A 14,770-nucleotide genomic window follows, 5' to 3' on the forward strand; every position below is an offset into this window, starting at 1 on the left:
CAGAGAGAGAAACGGTATCTTACACACATCTGACCGGAAAGGGACAAGCCTTTTAAGTCTAATGTTCTGTATCGTGTTTTCCACCTCTTGTTGTATCTGAAAATGTAAACAAAATAGTGGTCCTCCTAGAGATACTGAACTTTGCGACCTTTTGCCACATTTCAGGCTTCAAACATAAAGATATAAAACTGTATTTTTTTGTGAAGAATCAACAACAAGTGGGACACAATCATGAAGTGGAAGGACATTTATTGGATATTTCAAACTTTTTTAACAAATCAAAAACTGAAAAATTGGGCGTGCAAAATTATTCAGCCCCTTTACTTTCAGTGCAGCAAACTCTCTCCAGAAGTTCAGTGAGGATCTCTGACTGATCCAATGTTGACCTAAACGACTAATGATGATAAATACAATCCACCTGTGTGTAATCAAGTCTCCGTATAAATGCACCTGCACTGTGATAGTCTCAGATGTCCGTTAAAAGCGCAGAGAGCATCATGAAGAACAAGGAACACACCAGGCAGGTCCGAGATACTGTTGTGAAGAAGTTTAAAGCCGGATTTGGATACAAAAAGATTTCCCAAGCTTTAAACATCCCAAGGAGCACTGTGCAAGCGATAATATTGAAATGGAAGGAGTATCAGACCACTGCAAATCTACCAAGACCTGGCCGTCCCTCTAAACTTTCAGCTCATACAAGGAGAAGACTGATCAGAGATGCAGCCAAGAGCTCTGGTCAGATGAAACCAAAGTTGAACTTTTTGGCAACAATGCAAAACGTAATGTTTGGCGTAAAAGCAACACAGCTCATCACCCTGAACACACCATACCCACTGTCAAACATGGTGGTGGCAGCATCATGGTTTGGGCCTGCTTTTCTTCAGCAGGGACAGGGAAGATGGTTAAAATTGATGGGAAGATGGATGGAGCCAAATACAGGACCATTCTGGAAGAAAACCTGATGGAGTCTGCAAAAGACCAGAGACTGGGACGGAGATTTGTTTTCCAACAAGACAATGATCCAAAACATAAAGCGAAATCTACAATGGAATGGTTCAAAAATAAACATATCCAGGTGTTAGAATGGCCAAGTCAAAGTCCAGATCTGAATCCAATCGAGAATCTGTGGAAAGAACTGAAAACTGCTGTTCACAAATGCTCTCCATCCAACCTCACTGAGCTCGAGCTGTTTTGCAAGGAGGAATGGGAAAAAATTTCAGTCTCTCGATGTGCAAAACTGATAGAGCAATACCCCAAGCGACTTACAGCTGTAATCGCAGCAAAAGGTGGCGCTACAAAGTATTAACTTAAGGGGGCTGAATAATTTTGCACGCCCAATTTTTCAGTTTTTGATTTGTTAAAAATATCCAATAAATGTCGTTCCACTTCATGATTGTGTCCCACTTGTTGTTGATTCTTCACAAAAAAATACAGTTTTATTTCTTTATGTTTGAAGCCTGAAATGTGGCAAAAGGGGGCGAATACTTTCGTAAGGCACTGTAGGTGAATATATCTGTACGGGAAAAAGAGAAGAACTGTCTCATTATGGAGACGGTTTGTTTTTATTTGTGATGAGAACAGAAACGGTATACAATAATCTGTGTGCAGTAGGCTGGCTAATCTAACTCAATCCACTTTAGATTCCTAATCATCTGTAATCTGGGACCAGACAGTCAAGGATCTTTGGTTAAGGGAGACTCCTGCTCGTTGTGAGTCAGGACAGAAAAACAATATAGAATCTTATGTTTAGGACAGTAATATCAAAATCGATACGTAGTATTGTGTTCATAAACCACTTAGAAACAGTTTCTGTATTCAAACAAATGTTACATTCTCATCTCTCAAATCCCTTTCCCAATTAGCCTTGTTGTTGAACTCTATTTAATTGAGCCAGTGATGGGATAATGGTGACTGCCTTTCAGACCTCAGTAGGAGCAGGGTTTGGCTGACTAAAAAGATTGAGATTAAAACAACAAGGTCAGTAGGTAGACAGCTGTCACAGATGAAGCAAACTCTGTTTTTCAGTTTCACTTACTGCCTTGTTACCTGCAAATGCAAGATATAGGGTAGGAAGAAATATTTAATGATTTATGTTTAATTTAATATAGTGTAATTGATGTGATCAACATGTTGATAATAGAATATAATTACATTGAGAAAAATATGTATCTTGTTCCCGCCTACCTTTCTTCTCTGCTGTCCTTCCCCCTCCCCCTTCCTTTCAGTAGGTATAACACCAGTCTGGGAGCAGTCCAAGGATCAGCCCATTAATCAAGTTTTTATACAGCCCTTTTTATAGGGTTTAATTATGAACCCTGTGTTTGTTCTGAGAAAACAAAAAAAACTATATCATGCACCCAAATTAAATATCAAGATTTATTCATTGGACAAGAACCCCTCTCAGCTCTACATGCACTCACTCTCCCTCCCTCCCTCTCCCTCCCTCTCTCTAACGCCTCTCTTCCCTGCTCTTTCTCGTTAAACACACGCACAGCACACTCTCTCCTACCTCACACACGGACATTTGGGTGCCGCTGCAGCGTTTCGCTAGCTAGAGTTTTTTTCCCAAAGAAAAGTGCCTCTAGGGCGAACAACAAAACAATGTTGTGGTCCTGACTAACATTGAATGGATAAGCCATCTATTCTTGAGCACTAATGAGATTAGGGTGTCATTGCAGACATGGGTTGCAGCGGCAAAGTACCTTTTGTTGAGCTCCGTGGGGAGTGTTTTCCCTGTCAGTCCTTCAGCGCTGGAAATGGCGTTCTGATGCTGAACAAGGAAGACGCGGTGCAGGCGGATGCCAGCGAATAGAAATTACATGTTTTCCATAAACTGGTTTGTGGTGTGGATTCCTAGTAGTGGTGGACAACATGAAGTACCAGAAATACATAACGGTGATACAGATGGCTATGGGGGTGACTGCCATCAACAGAGACAATTGCATCCCTCCTAAGAGACAGATGTGGTGAGTATGGATTTCACCATGCGGGGAACAGGGGTGATGCTGAGGAGAGGAGAGGAGGATAGCGTTGTGTATGTACAGTCTACCGTATCAGTCTTAACTAATGACAGCGGAGAGGAGGACAGAGAGAGGAACCACACAGCCATTGTGCTTGTGCTCCGGCTGCACAATTAGCTTTTTAGCTTTGTTGTCAAGGAGAGTGGGAGTCTCTCTGTGTGACATGCTTAGTTAGGGTGAGCAGCAGCTGTTTGCGGAAGTCAGCTCAAGCCTCGCTCTTTGTGCTCAATGTTGCCACGGCTGTGGTAGTGGGCAGGGAGGAAGATTGTGTGCCGGTATATGTTGTATTTGTGTTTTCTGGGAAGGGGGATTGTTAGCCAATGCCGATACATATTTGTATCTGTCATGTATGTATTTTAGGCAATGTCTACCTGGTTTGTAATGCCTACTTGGTTGTATCTGTGCCTACACTGTGTGTTATTTGGGCAGGGTGATAGTATTCCAGTAGTACATGGTTGTAATCTGCCTGTGTGTTTTTTGCTTGTACATGGTTGTGTCTCTCCCTATATGTTTGTATTGGGCAGGGGGGGTTGTAATTCCACTACATTCCAGTTGTATCTGTGCCTCTGTTTTTGGATAACTACTGGTGGCACATCCCTCTCAGAGGAAGAAATCACACATTTACTGTGATGCTCTAGAAAGAACCAGAAAAGATGAAAGACCAGGTGAAACGGAGTAATAAAGGCATTGTTATCTAGACACAATGTGTCAAAATATGTCAGAGACATTATATTTTAGTCTGATGTATACTGTGTGGACTCGATTTTGTCTCTGTCTTTGTGGCATTTCTAATTCCAGTACATTTGCCTTTCACACAGTCCACTTCCTGCCCCACCATGTCATTATTACCCACTTGTTAGAAATGCTAATACTACCCTGTGAAATCAGAATAATTATTGCTATCTTCATTTTTTGATCTCTGCATCTAATTCAAATGAATAGCGTGAAAATATGTAGCATGAAGCATGATCTCCTTCTGTTATTAGTCATTGTTCAATACTACTGTAAAACAGGAATTACTGGTGCATAGTAAGCTATATCACTGGGAGGAATTCCTGTTGATGGGTGCATCTAATCATCAGAACCCCTGTCACGCTCTCTGTGGTGCGTGTCTACATCTCAGCCTTCCCACCTGTCTGTTGATAACCAGATTGACGTATAATCTCATTTACCATCCATCCATTATACAGAACACGATTCGTCAATCCAGATGTGACCACCATACTATATTCACTTTACCTTATACCTCAGTGGTTTAGTTCAGTTCAACCTATGGAAACATGGAGTGGTTCTGTATTATACTGCAGTAGACACGGTAAGACCAGGACAAAGCCGTGTCAACTACCTTTTGTTTGGCTGTTCTCCTAAACCCTTTTACTTAGTGTCTTAGTAACCACCATATCATGAAATCAAACCCTTACTGCTGCAGGAAAAATAAAGAAAATCAAAGTAAATAAGTAAATTAATCAGAGTAAATAAGAAAATCAATCATTCTAGTAGGGAATCAATGGAAGGGATTGGTTGGTATTTCTTTCTTCCGCATGATCGCATGTGCACTGTTTCCTCATCTGTAATCCACACAAATGACGTTAAGCATGTGACATAATCCGGCCAAATTCAGTGGTATTAGTCTTCGATGACAAACAAACAGTGGTTTATTGGTTTATTGTATCCGATCTAGCAGAGCTCATTCTGGGGGATATTTATGAAAACATTCCAATTCTGAGTGTGAAGAAAATTCCAGATCAGCAGTCAAAAATTCTCAGATTGGGAGTGGGAAGAATGTTTTCTATTCTAGAATGTGTTCCTCCTTTCTTTGTGTGAATGCTGTCACTAGTGTTGAGAGAGCAGCAGCAAGCACTGTGGTTCTTTTTTTGACACTGCTCCCTTAAGAGAGGCGGTGCGGTGGATCTCAGGGTCATCCCATCCCGTGATGGGGGGAGGGGGATACCCATTAAAAGGAGATTACGATATTGCCTGACGGACCGATGGACATGTTAGATGCCCCAAGCAGAAGCCAGTTAGCCCCTGCTAGGCTAACTTCTTGTTGTTTTGGATTGAGTCATTGGCCAGAATGGTTGTAATCTCCTCTCAGCTGGTTTATTGCACTAAAGTGAACAGATTAAATTGGGTTTATTGACTTGTGGCTGCCCCCATCCAGTGCCTTCACCTCATGGGGGTGGGGGGGGCATTTGAATCAGGCATCATTCAAGATGGTTGCAAGTGGGTTTATCATACAAAGCAGGGTGCTCTGTATGGAGCCAACACTGACCACATTAAAAAGGATAGGAGGATAGCTGTTAATATACACTGAGTGTACAAAACATGAACAACTCTTTTCATGACAGACTGACCAGGTGAATCTTTGTGAAATATATGATCCCTTTACGCTGTCACTTGCTAAATCCACTTCAATCAGTTTAGATGAAGGGGAGGAAACATGTTAAGCATTGAGATAGTTGAGACATGGATTATGTGTGTGGGCCATTCAGAGGGTGAATTGGCAAAACAAAATATTTAAGTGCCTTTGAATATGGTATGGTAGTAGGTGCCAGGCACACCTGTTTGTGTCAAGAACTGCAACGCTGCTGGATTTTTTTCACGCTCAATAGTTTCCTGTGTGTATCAAAAATGGTCCACCATCCAAAGGACATCCAGCCAACTTGTCACAACTGTGGAAATTGGAGTCAACATGGGCCAGTATTCCTGTGGAATGCTTTCGACACCTTGTAGAGTCCATTCCCCGATTTAATTTAATCTGTTCTGAGGGCATAAGGGGGTGGTGTTCCTAATGTTTGGTAAACTCCGTGTACCCCAGTGGTGGTCAGTGCCGTTTAAGATGAGGGAGATTTTTTTGTTTGTTTAATGAGCGTGGTCTTATTTCTATTACAGCATATTGGATGACTGTCATTCATATTCCATTCACCCAGTTCAATGTAACAGCGATAGGTTTAGGCTACATGATACTCAAATTTTCCCAATATCCATCATGAGGTTGCTACAACCTAGCCTATGAATTAAAATTTACAACGTAGGTGCACACAGGTCGAGAGACCTGACACACATCACCTGACATGATTCTGATCCATCTGTCACTGTCTTTTTCCCCCCCCCCACCTTTCTCTCTCTCTCTCTCTCTCTCTCTCTCTGTCATTCATTTATCAGATTAATACATTCACTGAATTTGTGTAGTTAATTCCAAAAAACAATAGTTTTCCCTTCACACACAGACCAATGGTGCATTAATTCAGCAAGCACTGAGCCTGTTTTCGGGGCCTTCGTGACCTCACGGTATTGTAGCTGCAGTAATTGCTCCTATAAAAGCCTGGCTGGAGGAGCAATGACAACAAGACCTATCAGACATTTATCCCCTCCAGGAAGATACAGACGTGGAGAAGCATGACTGTTAAAATCTGTGAGTCAGTAAGATGCTCCCGGCCAGAATGACTCATGCCTGTCATGAAGACTCGCAGGAGGCTGACAAGATGGAATCTGTCACCGCGCCACAAACACCGGAGGACATGACAAACTAGCTAACCCCATGTACCTTTCCCATTTGAACTTGGTAATGTCCTCTACACTGGGCGTTTTATATTTCTCTTTTAGGAACTATATCCAGCTTTCGCAAAGTGAATAGTCTGGGAAGTATGACAAGGTGACTCAACTACCCTAAAGAAAGAAACAGAAGCATTTTACTGGAGTTAGCTCACATTCAGTGAGATGCCCTGCAGCTCTCACCTTGCCGGTTAGGGTTAAGGAAGGCTTTTTCCTCACCTCAGTGCAGTCCATGGACAGATCCCCCATCACCCAGATGCTGAGCAGATGTTCCTGCCCTACTGTTAATTTATTATCCTTACATTCCGTTTACACACTGTTAGTCAGAACCTAGTGTCAACCTGGACTTGGGTCAATACACTTTACACTCCATTACCAGACATAATGCCAAGCTGTGCTTTTATTGTAAGTGTTTCACCCTTTCTAATAAGGAGGATCTACTGCACGTGGAGAAGTGATCAGGAAAGATGAGGCGTGTGACTGTGTTAATGGTGGTTCTTTATGTGCCTCTCCACAGGGGTCACCACAGTGTTCGGATGTGACCGTTGGCCTGTCAAGTTAGATACATGTCTTTAGGCCTAATCTGTCTATCCATCTGTCAGAGTTGTCTAGCCTACCTAATCAGGGTGGCGAACCCTCCGATCCCACCTGCCTGCCCACCTTTCTCCTGGTCACCTCATGCACTCAGAGTTTAAATAACACCTGCTGTTTTTTTATTCCCCGATTATATTTTCCAAGGATGTCCACTTGGTTTAATATGCTTTGCTTTGTTTTGGCCCTTTCATTTTTTTTTTACGCATCATGACGTTGTTAATCTCAGGGATGCAAATGGGATGCAGCAAAATGCCTCTCTAGTCATCCCACGCTCCAGGAGGGATGAAGCCTGTAGTGGATGAGTAATGTGTTGTAGTGGTGGAGCTCAGGGGATGTTAGGTCCGGCCAGGCTTAGCCAGGAGAGCCTATAGTAGACCACGTGCTGACCGTACTGTCCTTCAGTCCCTCTCAGGCTCACAGGATGAAACATAGGCCTCTTCTGTGCAGTGCAGTGAGTTTCTGAAATGGCCCAGATACAGTTATTGATGTGTCTGCTGTGTTCTTTCTTCCTCCTCCAACAGAAAAGCCTGAGACAGAGGTATCAGACCCATGCTCTGGCCTTTGTTGTCTTGGTTAAGTCCAGACGATTGTTCTGCAGGGTGCACACTGTGTGAGGAACTGTCATAACTAAATACTTCAGAGGTACTTAAACATTGCATTGCTGAAGACCCTAGTCCTTTCCATTGGATTTAGACACAATGGCTGTACTGTAAGCAAGCTTTGATCCTAACTCTTGAGCATTTTAAACATTGAATAGCTTTTTTTTTTTAAATCCAACAGAACTATTGTGCTTTGATTATGGAGCTGTATGCTGAAATAAGCTTGTCCTACAAAGGACAACACTTTCTGACACTCCATGCATAGACTCTGAACAGGGAGTTGATGGTTGAATGTTTTATATATAGACCACAGAAAATAGAGACGCGTTTGTTTCTTTCATGTTTCGGATTTGTGTAGTGACAATCCAGTCTCTTTTGAATGTGTTTGGTAGACAGCTGAGAACAATTTCAACAGCAAAGACTTTCTCATATGAAGGTCAACGGAAGGTTACATAAGACCTAAGGATATGTTTGATGATCACCAGCACAATGATTAAATTAAGTCTACTGATCCCACATCTGAATCATAGAGCTAGTCTGGACCCAGTAGCTAATAGTAGTAACTGTAGAGCAGGGGTGTCAAACTCGATCCACAGAGTGCTGAGTGTCTCTGCAAATTCACATTGACAGATCTATAACACACCTTTCTTTCTCATTGCACGCAAGTCTAAGAAGCGGTAGACATGTTTTGTGTGCTCTATTTCTATGCTTCCCTTGCTTAAAGTTGCAATATGTTACTTTTTGGGCGAACCGACCAAATTCACATAGAAATGTGAGTTATAGATATGTCATTGAAAGCAAGTCTAAAAAGCAGTAGATCTGTTACGTGTGTGCTATTTCTATGCTTCAACATTCAAAAGTTTCGTTTTTGCATCTTTTGGTTTTGTACACCAGCTCAAAACAGTTGGAAATGCAATATTTTTGTTTATGGAAAATATATTTCACAGCGGTTTAGATGGTACAATGATTCTCTACACTACACTTACTTGTTTTGTCATGTAAACTATTCAAATTCTAGCAACCAGGAAATGGCAGAGCAATTTCTGCATAGTGCATCCTTAAGCACTAGACAACCAGGTAAGAGGAGTTCCTTGCTAATTAGTGACCTTAATTCATCAATCAAGGACAAGGGAGGAGCGAAAACCCGCACACACTCGGCCCTTCTTGGAATGAGTTTGACACGTGTGCTGTAGGGTGTATGTATCAGTCAGTGTGCTAGATGTGATGCTGTGTTGCACTGTACCATTCAGCCCCACAGCACATTTGTTTTACTTCCTGTGTTCCAAGGTCAAGGACGTATAGCACTGCTGTCAGGTATCAGTTTTCACTGACTACCCAGATAGGCCATGTTGATGATGTAAAATAGGCATTTAGCTTTTCTAATGTCCACTTACTGCATCATGTCAAATCTAAGCATCCATATTGTTTTTGATAATTAGTTCACCTTGTTGACACTGATTATATTAAATTTTGTATCTGGCATCAAAGACGTATAGGTCGTCATTATTATGACTACTAATGTACCAGTGCTTCCAAAACACCTACTGTCCTATTTGAGTGAATGGACAAGCTGTGTATGACGTGGACTGTGTGGTGAGGACAGTGGATTTAAACTGCTGCATTTCAAAACCATTAGCGCTATTGCGGTGATGACATAACTCTATCCATGTCTTTTAAAATGCGTCAATGCTGAATCAGAGATGATCCATAATAGATGTTTAGGGGCGAAAGCTCTGGTATGGCATAATGTTATGTGTTCACTACCCAGTATAAGCAACCTGGTCTCAAAGCATACCGTATTATTCTGTACAGAAATCCGAGAGACTACAGTTAGTATGATATGTTACAAATTACAATTCATATTATATGTTACGAATTTCTAAAATGTATGATATGTTACAAATTCTAGCTAGGTGGCTAACATTAGCTAGCTGACTAATGCTAGTTAAGGGTTAAGTTTAGGAGTTAGGTTAACTTAGCATAGCATTATAAATATTAACTTACCTTTGATGATCTTCATCGGAATGCACTCCCAGGAATCCTAGTCCCACAATAAATGTTTTTTTTCTCAATAGTCCATCATTTATGTCCAAATACCTCCTTTTTGTTCGCGCGTTTAGTTCACAAATTCACGAGGCGCAGGCACTTAGTCCAGACAAAGTCAAAAACGTTATATAATTTACACTGTATTTTGGATAGGCAAATAGTTGAAAACCTACAAACCTCAGATTTCCCACTTCCTGGTTGGATTTTTTATCAGGTTTTATCCTGCCATATGTGTTCTGTTATACTCACAGACATCATTCAAACAGTTTTAGAAACTTCAGAGTGTTTTATATCCAAATATACTAATACCATGCATATCTTTGCTCCCGGGCCTGAGTAGCAGGCCGTTTACTCTGGGCACCTTATTCATCCAAGCTACTCATACCTCCCCCCAGCCATAAGAAGTTAAAGGGTTAGTTAAAGGGTTAGCTAAACGGGTAAATGCTAGGGTTAGGGGAAGGGTTAGCTCACATGCAAAGTAGCTAAATATTAGTAAGTATTAAAAAGTTGCTAAAAAGAAGTTGCTAATTTGACCGTGATGAGATTCTAACTTGCAACCTTTTGGTTGCTAGACGGTTGCTAGACGCCCACCAATCCACCCAGACCAACCACCCTACATTCGTCTTTGCCTTAATTAAGGAACCTTCTGTCTTACGTAACCATACCAAACGTAGCACATCATACTAACTTGAGTATCCCGGATTTACATTTACTATGTTACGTCTAGTTTATCAGACCAGGCTGGTAAAAGACGTGTGTATCAAGAACCATGCTAAGGTTGTCAGTAAAACGCAGTGATGACCTCTTCAGTCCTCTGCAGTAAGGGAGATTCTCTATTTCTGGACAAATCTTCATGTAATATTCATAAACTTCACCTCTCGCAAGAGTTACTGCTTACATTTTCTTTTCTTTTTTCTTTTCTTAAAGTTTATGCATTGTTTGTTGGAAGGGTACGCAAGGGATAGGACAAACAGTGTTTGAGTCTAAGCTGCTCACAAATTTACTGCCTTTCTTCACAACAGCAAGGAAAGCAGTCCATATTTGCACATGCGGCAAGTTTATTTCTGTTTCGTTGGAACGCAAAGTTTCCAAAGTATCCACTCTCACAAGGATACTTCTGTGTGCTTTATTTTCATGTAGATGGGTTAGTAGAGTGTACCACATAGAGTTTCTGCATGGTCCCTCTGCATGGGCCAGTTGACCCAGAGGTACTGTACCATGATCAGTGCTCCATCCATAGCCTGTATCAGAGCAGAGGGAGAGCACAGCTACAGTGCCATACCATCCATCTGAATGCAAGTCTTTCATTCTTAGAAATACACTCCAGAACCCCACAGGGCTTTCTACGCTGCCACTCGGCTGTATGAATGGAATCCCCTCTTCACAGCTGCTATTAACAGTAAGACTCTGGGATTGTGGTTGTCAGAGGCTCCTCCAGATTGAACGGTGTGTGTGTGTGTGTGTGTGGTGTGTGTGTGGTGTGTGTGTGAGACAGAGAGAGAGCACTCTGGTAGCTTTGAAAGTAAATCCCTGGTGTGCGTGGGCTGGGTTGGTCAGTCGCAGACGAGTGAAGAGGTCATGGGAGAGAAGCCCAGGCAGCTTCCAGCCTCTACATCAGGGCTGCTGCCCATCAGCCATCATCACGGGGCCAGAGCAGGGAATGTGATGCCGAGCAGGGCACTGAGGGGAGGCAGTCCCCAGGCTTGTCCTAGAGGTTTTTGGTTTTGGGAGCCGGTAGGTAGCTTCAGTGCCAGTGAATACATCAGCATGTGTATGGCCCAATCACGATTCAACAGAGATAAATTTGGTCTCTGTTCTCTTATCTTGCATCTGTTCTGAATCTGTTGAGACACAGTCAGTGGTATCAACATATAGAAGGCACTTATAGACATGCAGCAGTGGTCTTATGCTCTGTTTGATGCTCATCGTTTTATTTGAATTCAAAGTAAAGCATGTTTCTTCTTGTGAGAAGCTTTGTTGCATTGTGAATAAATGGTGACAACAGAAAACTCAAAAGTGATCACAGAATATTCCGATTCGACCCTGTCTTGTTGTCTTTATAGAATCACCTCTCAATAGACCCCTTTCACGATCCATACCATTTACTGCTCTTAAAAGCAAAGGAGATGTGTATCGGTGCAGCCCTGAGGTCTAACTTTCTGCAGGTCGAAAGTGCTTACCATACATGCCATGACATTACTTGAATAAGTAATCAGCTTGCAGAAAGGAGGGCTGGGTAGTCAGCACTATTGTATTGCAGTAATGTCACTAAAGCACTCTATACCCAGAGCTCTAGTGCTTCTGCTGCTGTTGCTGCAGCCATAGTTGGAGCCATTTCAAAAACGTTTACAAAGCTGTTACAAACCTTTAGGAGCTTAATCGTGATTTCCCTACAATCTTTGACACGGAGTTCTACCACTTCCTCTCTCGCCTCCTCACAGCTTTCACATCGCCTGTTTTGATTCCTAAACTCGGAGGGCTATAGCAGTTTTAGGCTGTTTGACAGTGGGACCGGATATGTGTATAAAGGTTATAGTTTTCCCCCAAGCAGCAGCAGCCGCATAAATGATCTGCTGTGACAGTATAGCCTCCAGAAGCCCCGATCCTCTCCAACATCTGGATTCCCGCAGGCTGGGGGTCTGTGGGGGGATGAGTGTAGCCTTGGGCCCTGGCGGTTCTGTTCAGCTAGCGGTTCTCTTCAGAGGGAGAGTGTGGCGGTGCATGGTAGAGCCTAGCTCTGGCTGAATAATGGAGGAGTAGGAAGGATGCTCCAAACCTCAGTCCCCCGGGGGCCACATGACATTACACCCAATTATGCACATTTGCCTTGAATGCATTGCAACCCAACAGGGAAAAGTGTCCTTTAAAGAAATGAAGAGAAAAGGGAAAAAACGTTTTGATCTATCCTGTATTCAGCTGAGTATCCGCTGTCTCCTACCTCAGTTCATCCTGTGCTGCTAGCCTTGAGCTTTGTCCCTCCATTTTGAAGGTGTGTGGTGTGGTGGTAATTTTGTATGTATGTACTGTATGTTAACGCAAATGTGGTGTCTCTGTCCCTCTGTCTCCCTCTGTGTTCCAGGGTGACTCCCACAGATGGATTGTCAGGGATAGGTGCCACAGGGATAGGCACCGCTGCTTCCTCTGCTGCCATTACGGAAGCTCAGGATTCAGCAGAAGCAGCTGCAGAAGATGCTGCAGCTGCTCGTGCCGCTGCTCGTGCAGGTGCTATGTGTGGTTCTGGTGCTATAGGAGGATGCAGTGTAATGTTTGCCACCTCCACACTCTCGCTGCCCATGACCCAGGGCAAGCCCTCCCTCCGCAGGATCAAGGGCCGTATTCACCGCAGCAAGAGCCTGGACAGCATAGACCTGCTCGACTCCAATGTAAGTTCTAAACGGACTAAAATGTGTGTGTGGTGGTGTGCGCAAGTTTGCGTGTGCATATGCATGTATTCTTTCTAATGACAATTTTCTGAGGACATGAGGATATGTCACCCTCAATTTTTATATTATCGTACATTATGCTGCTTAAATGCTATTCTCTAAACCCCCTGCAGTCAAATTCTGAATGCTAGGTCAAGAATCTAAACAAACTCTTTAATATTATCAAAGGCATTGAAGAGACGATTTAAAAGGGAAATGGCTTTATTCTTTTCCCTGCCAAAATAGCAAACATGATGACTGTCTTTGCTGTACAAATGGGCTTTTCAGTTCATGTAAGTGCCTACACGTAAGTTCAAGTAAGTGCTTACAAGGGAATATAAATAGGGGTGTGTTATTAAACTAAATCATGAATATTGTTACGTAACTTCCTGTTTATCTGGGGACAAATAGTACATTCTTCACAAACAGCAAATTAAGTTGATATTTTGCCCCTTTTTAAAATAATTGTAAATAGGGTCTACTACCTTTGAACTTTTAAGAAAGATAAAACCACGAGCTAGCTGCATTATTGGGTTCCCTTAGGGAGATGGTATTCTATTGGAGTGTGGTGTAAAGCAAAGCTTTGATCTCTGTCCTCATACATGAAAAGCAGTTGCTATTTGAACCTCTTCCCTTACCGATACAGGCTGAACTGATTTCTATAGGGTCTACAGACATATAGACATATATCTCACTGAAAATCGGAAGCCTCCCACTTACTCAGTGATAGTTGTCAGTACACTGCCTTCTGAAATGATTCACACCCCTTACAGCCTGAATTTAAAATGGATTAAATATCCCTTTGAGCATGATGAAGTTATTAATTACACTTTGGAAGATGTATCAATACACCCTGTCACTACAAAGATACAGGCGTCCTTCCTAACTCAGTTGCCGGAGAGGAAGGAAACGTCTCTGGGATTTCACCATGCGGCTAATGGTGATTTTAAAACAGTTACAATTTCATGTCTGTGATTGGAGAAAACTGAGGATGGATCAACAACATTGTAGTTACTCCACAATACTAACCTAAATGACAGAGTGAAAAGAAAGTTGCCTGTACAGAATAAAACATATTCCAAAACATGCATACTGCTTGCAAAAAGGCACTAAAGGAAAACTTCAAAACTTGTGGCAAAGAATTGAACATTATGTCCTGAATACAAAGCATTATGTTTGGGGCAAATCCAACACAACCTATCACTGAGTACCACTCTTAATATTTTCAAGCATGGTGGTGGCTGCTTCATGTTATGTGTATGCTTGCCATCAGTAAGGATTAGGGATGTTTTTATGATTAAAAAAAAAACAGAATAGAGCTAAGCACAGGCAAAATCCTAGAGGAGTTTGCTTTCCAACAGACACTGGGTATCACGTTTCAAGGTAAGACACAGATGCAGACAACGTCGGCTAAACAACAGTTTATTAATCCAACAGGGGCAGGCAAAAGACAGATCAAGGGCAGGCAGGGGTCAGTAATCCAGATAGGTGGGGCAAAGGTACAGGATGGCAGGCAGGCTCAGGGTCAGGGTGG

The 14,770-nt window shown here is 42.3% G+C and overlaps 1 protein-coding gene across 1 annotated transcript in view; it reads left to right on the plus strand.

Annotated features, from left to right (window-relative positions):
* The first annotated feature begins 2,582 nt into the window (after window positions 1–2,582).
* LOC135548026 (tight junction protein ZO-1-like) overlaps window positions 2,583–14,770 on the plus strand; it is a 142,489-nt gene continuing 130,301 nt past the window's right edge. Inside the window, exons 1-2 of the mRNA XM_064977223.1 lie at window positions 2,583–2,966; window positions 12,894–13,197. Of these exons, the coding sequence (XP_064833295.1) occupies window positions 2,872–2,966; window positions 12,894–13,197 (399 nt within the window). The 5' untranslated portion in view covers window positions 2,583–2,871. The remainder of the gene's footprint in view (window positions 2,967–12,893; window positions 13,198–14,770) is intronic.

This window comes from Oncorhynchus masou, chromosome 1 (genome assembly GCF_036934945.1).
Source record: "Oncorhynchus masou masou isolate Uvic2021 chromosome 1, UVic_Omas_1.1, whole genome shotgun sequence".
NCBI lineage: Eukaryota > Metazoa > Chordata > Actinopteri > Salmoniformes > Salmonidae > Oncorhynchus > Oncorhynchus masou.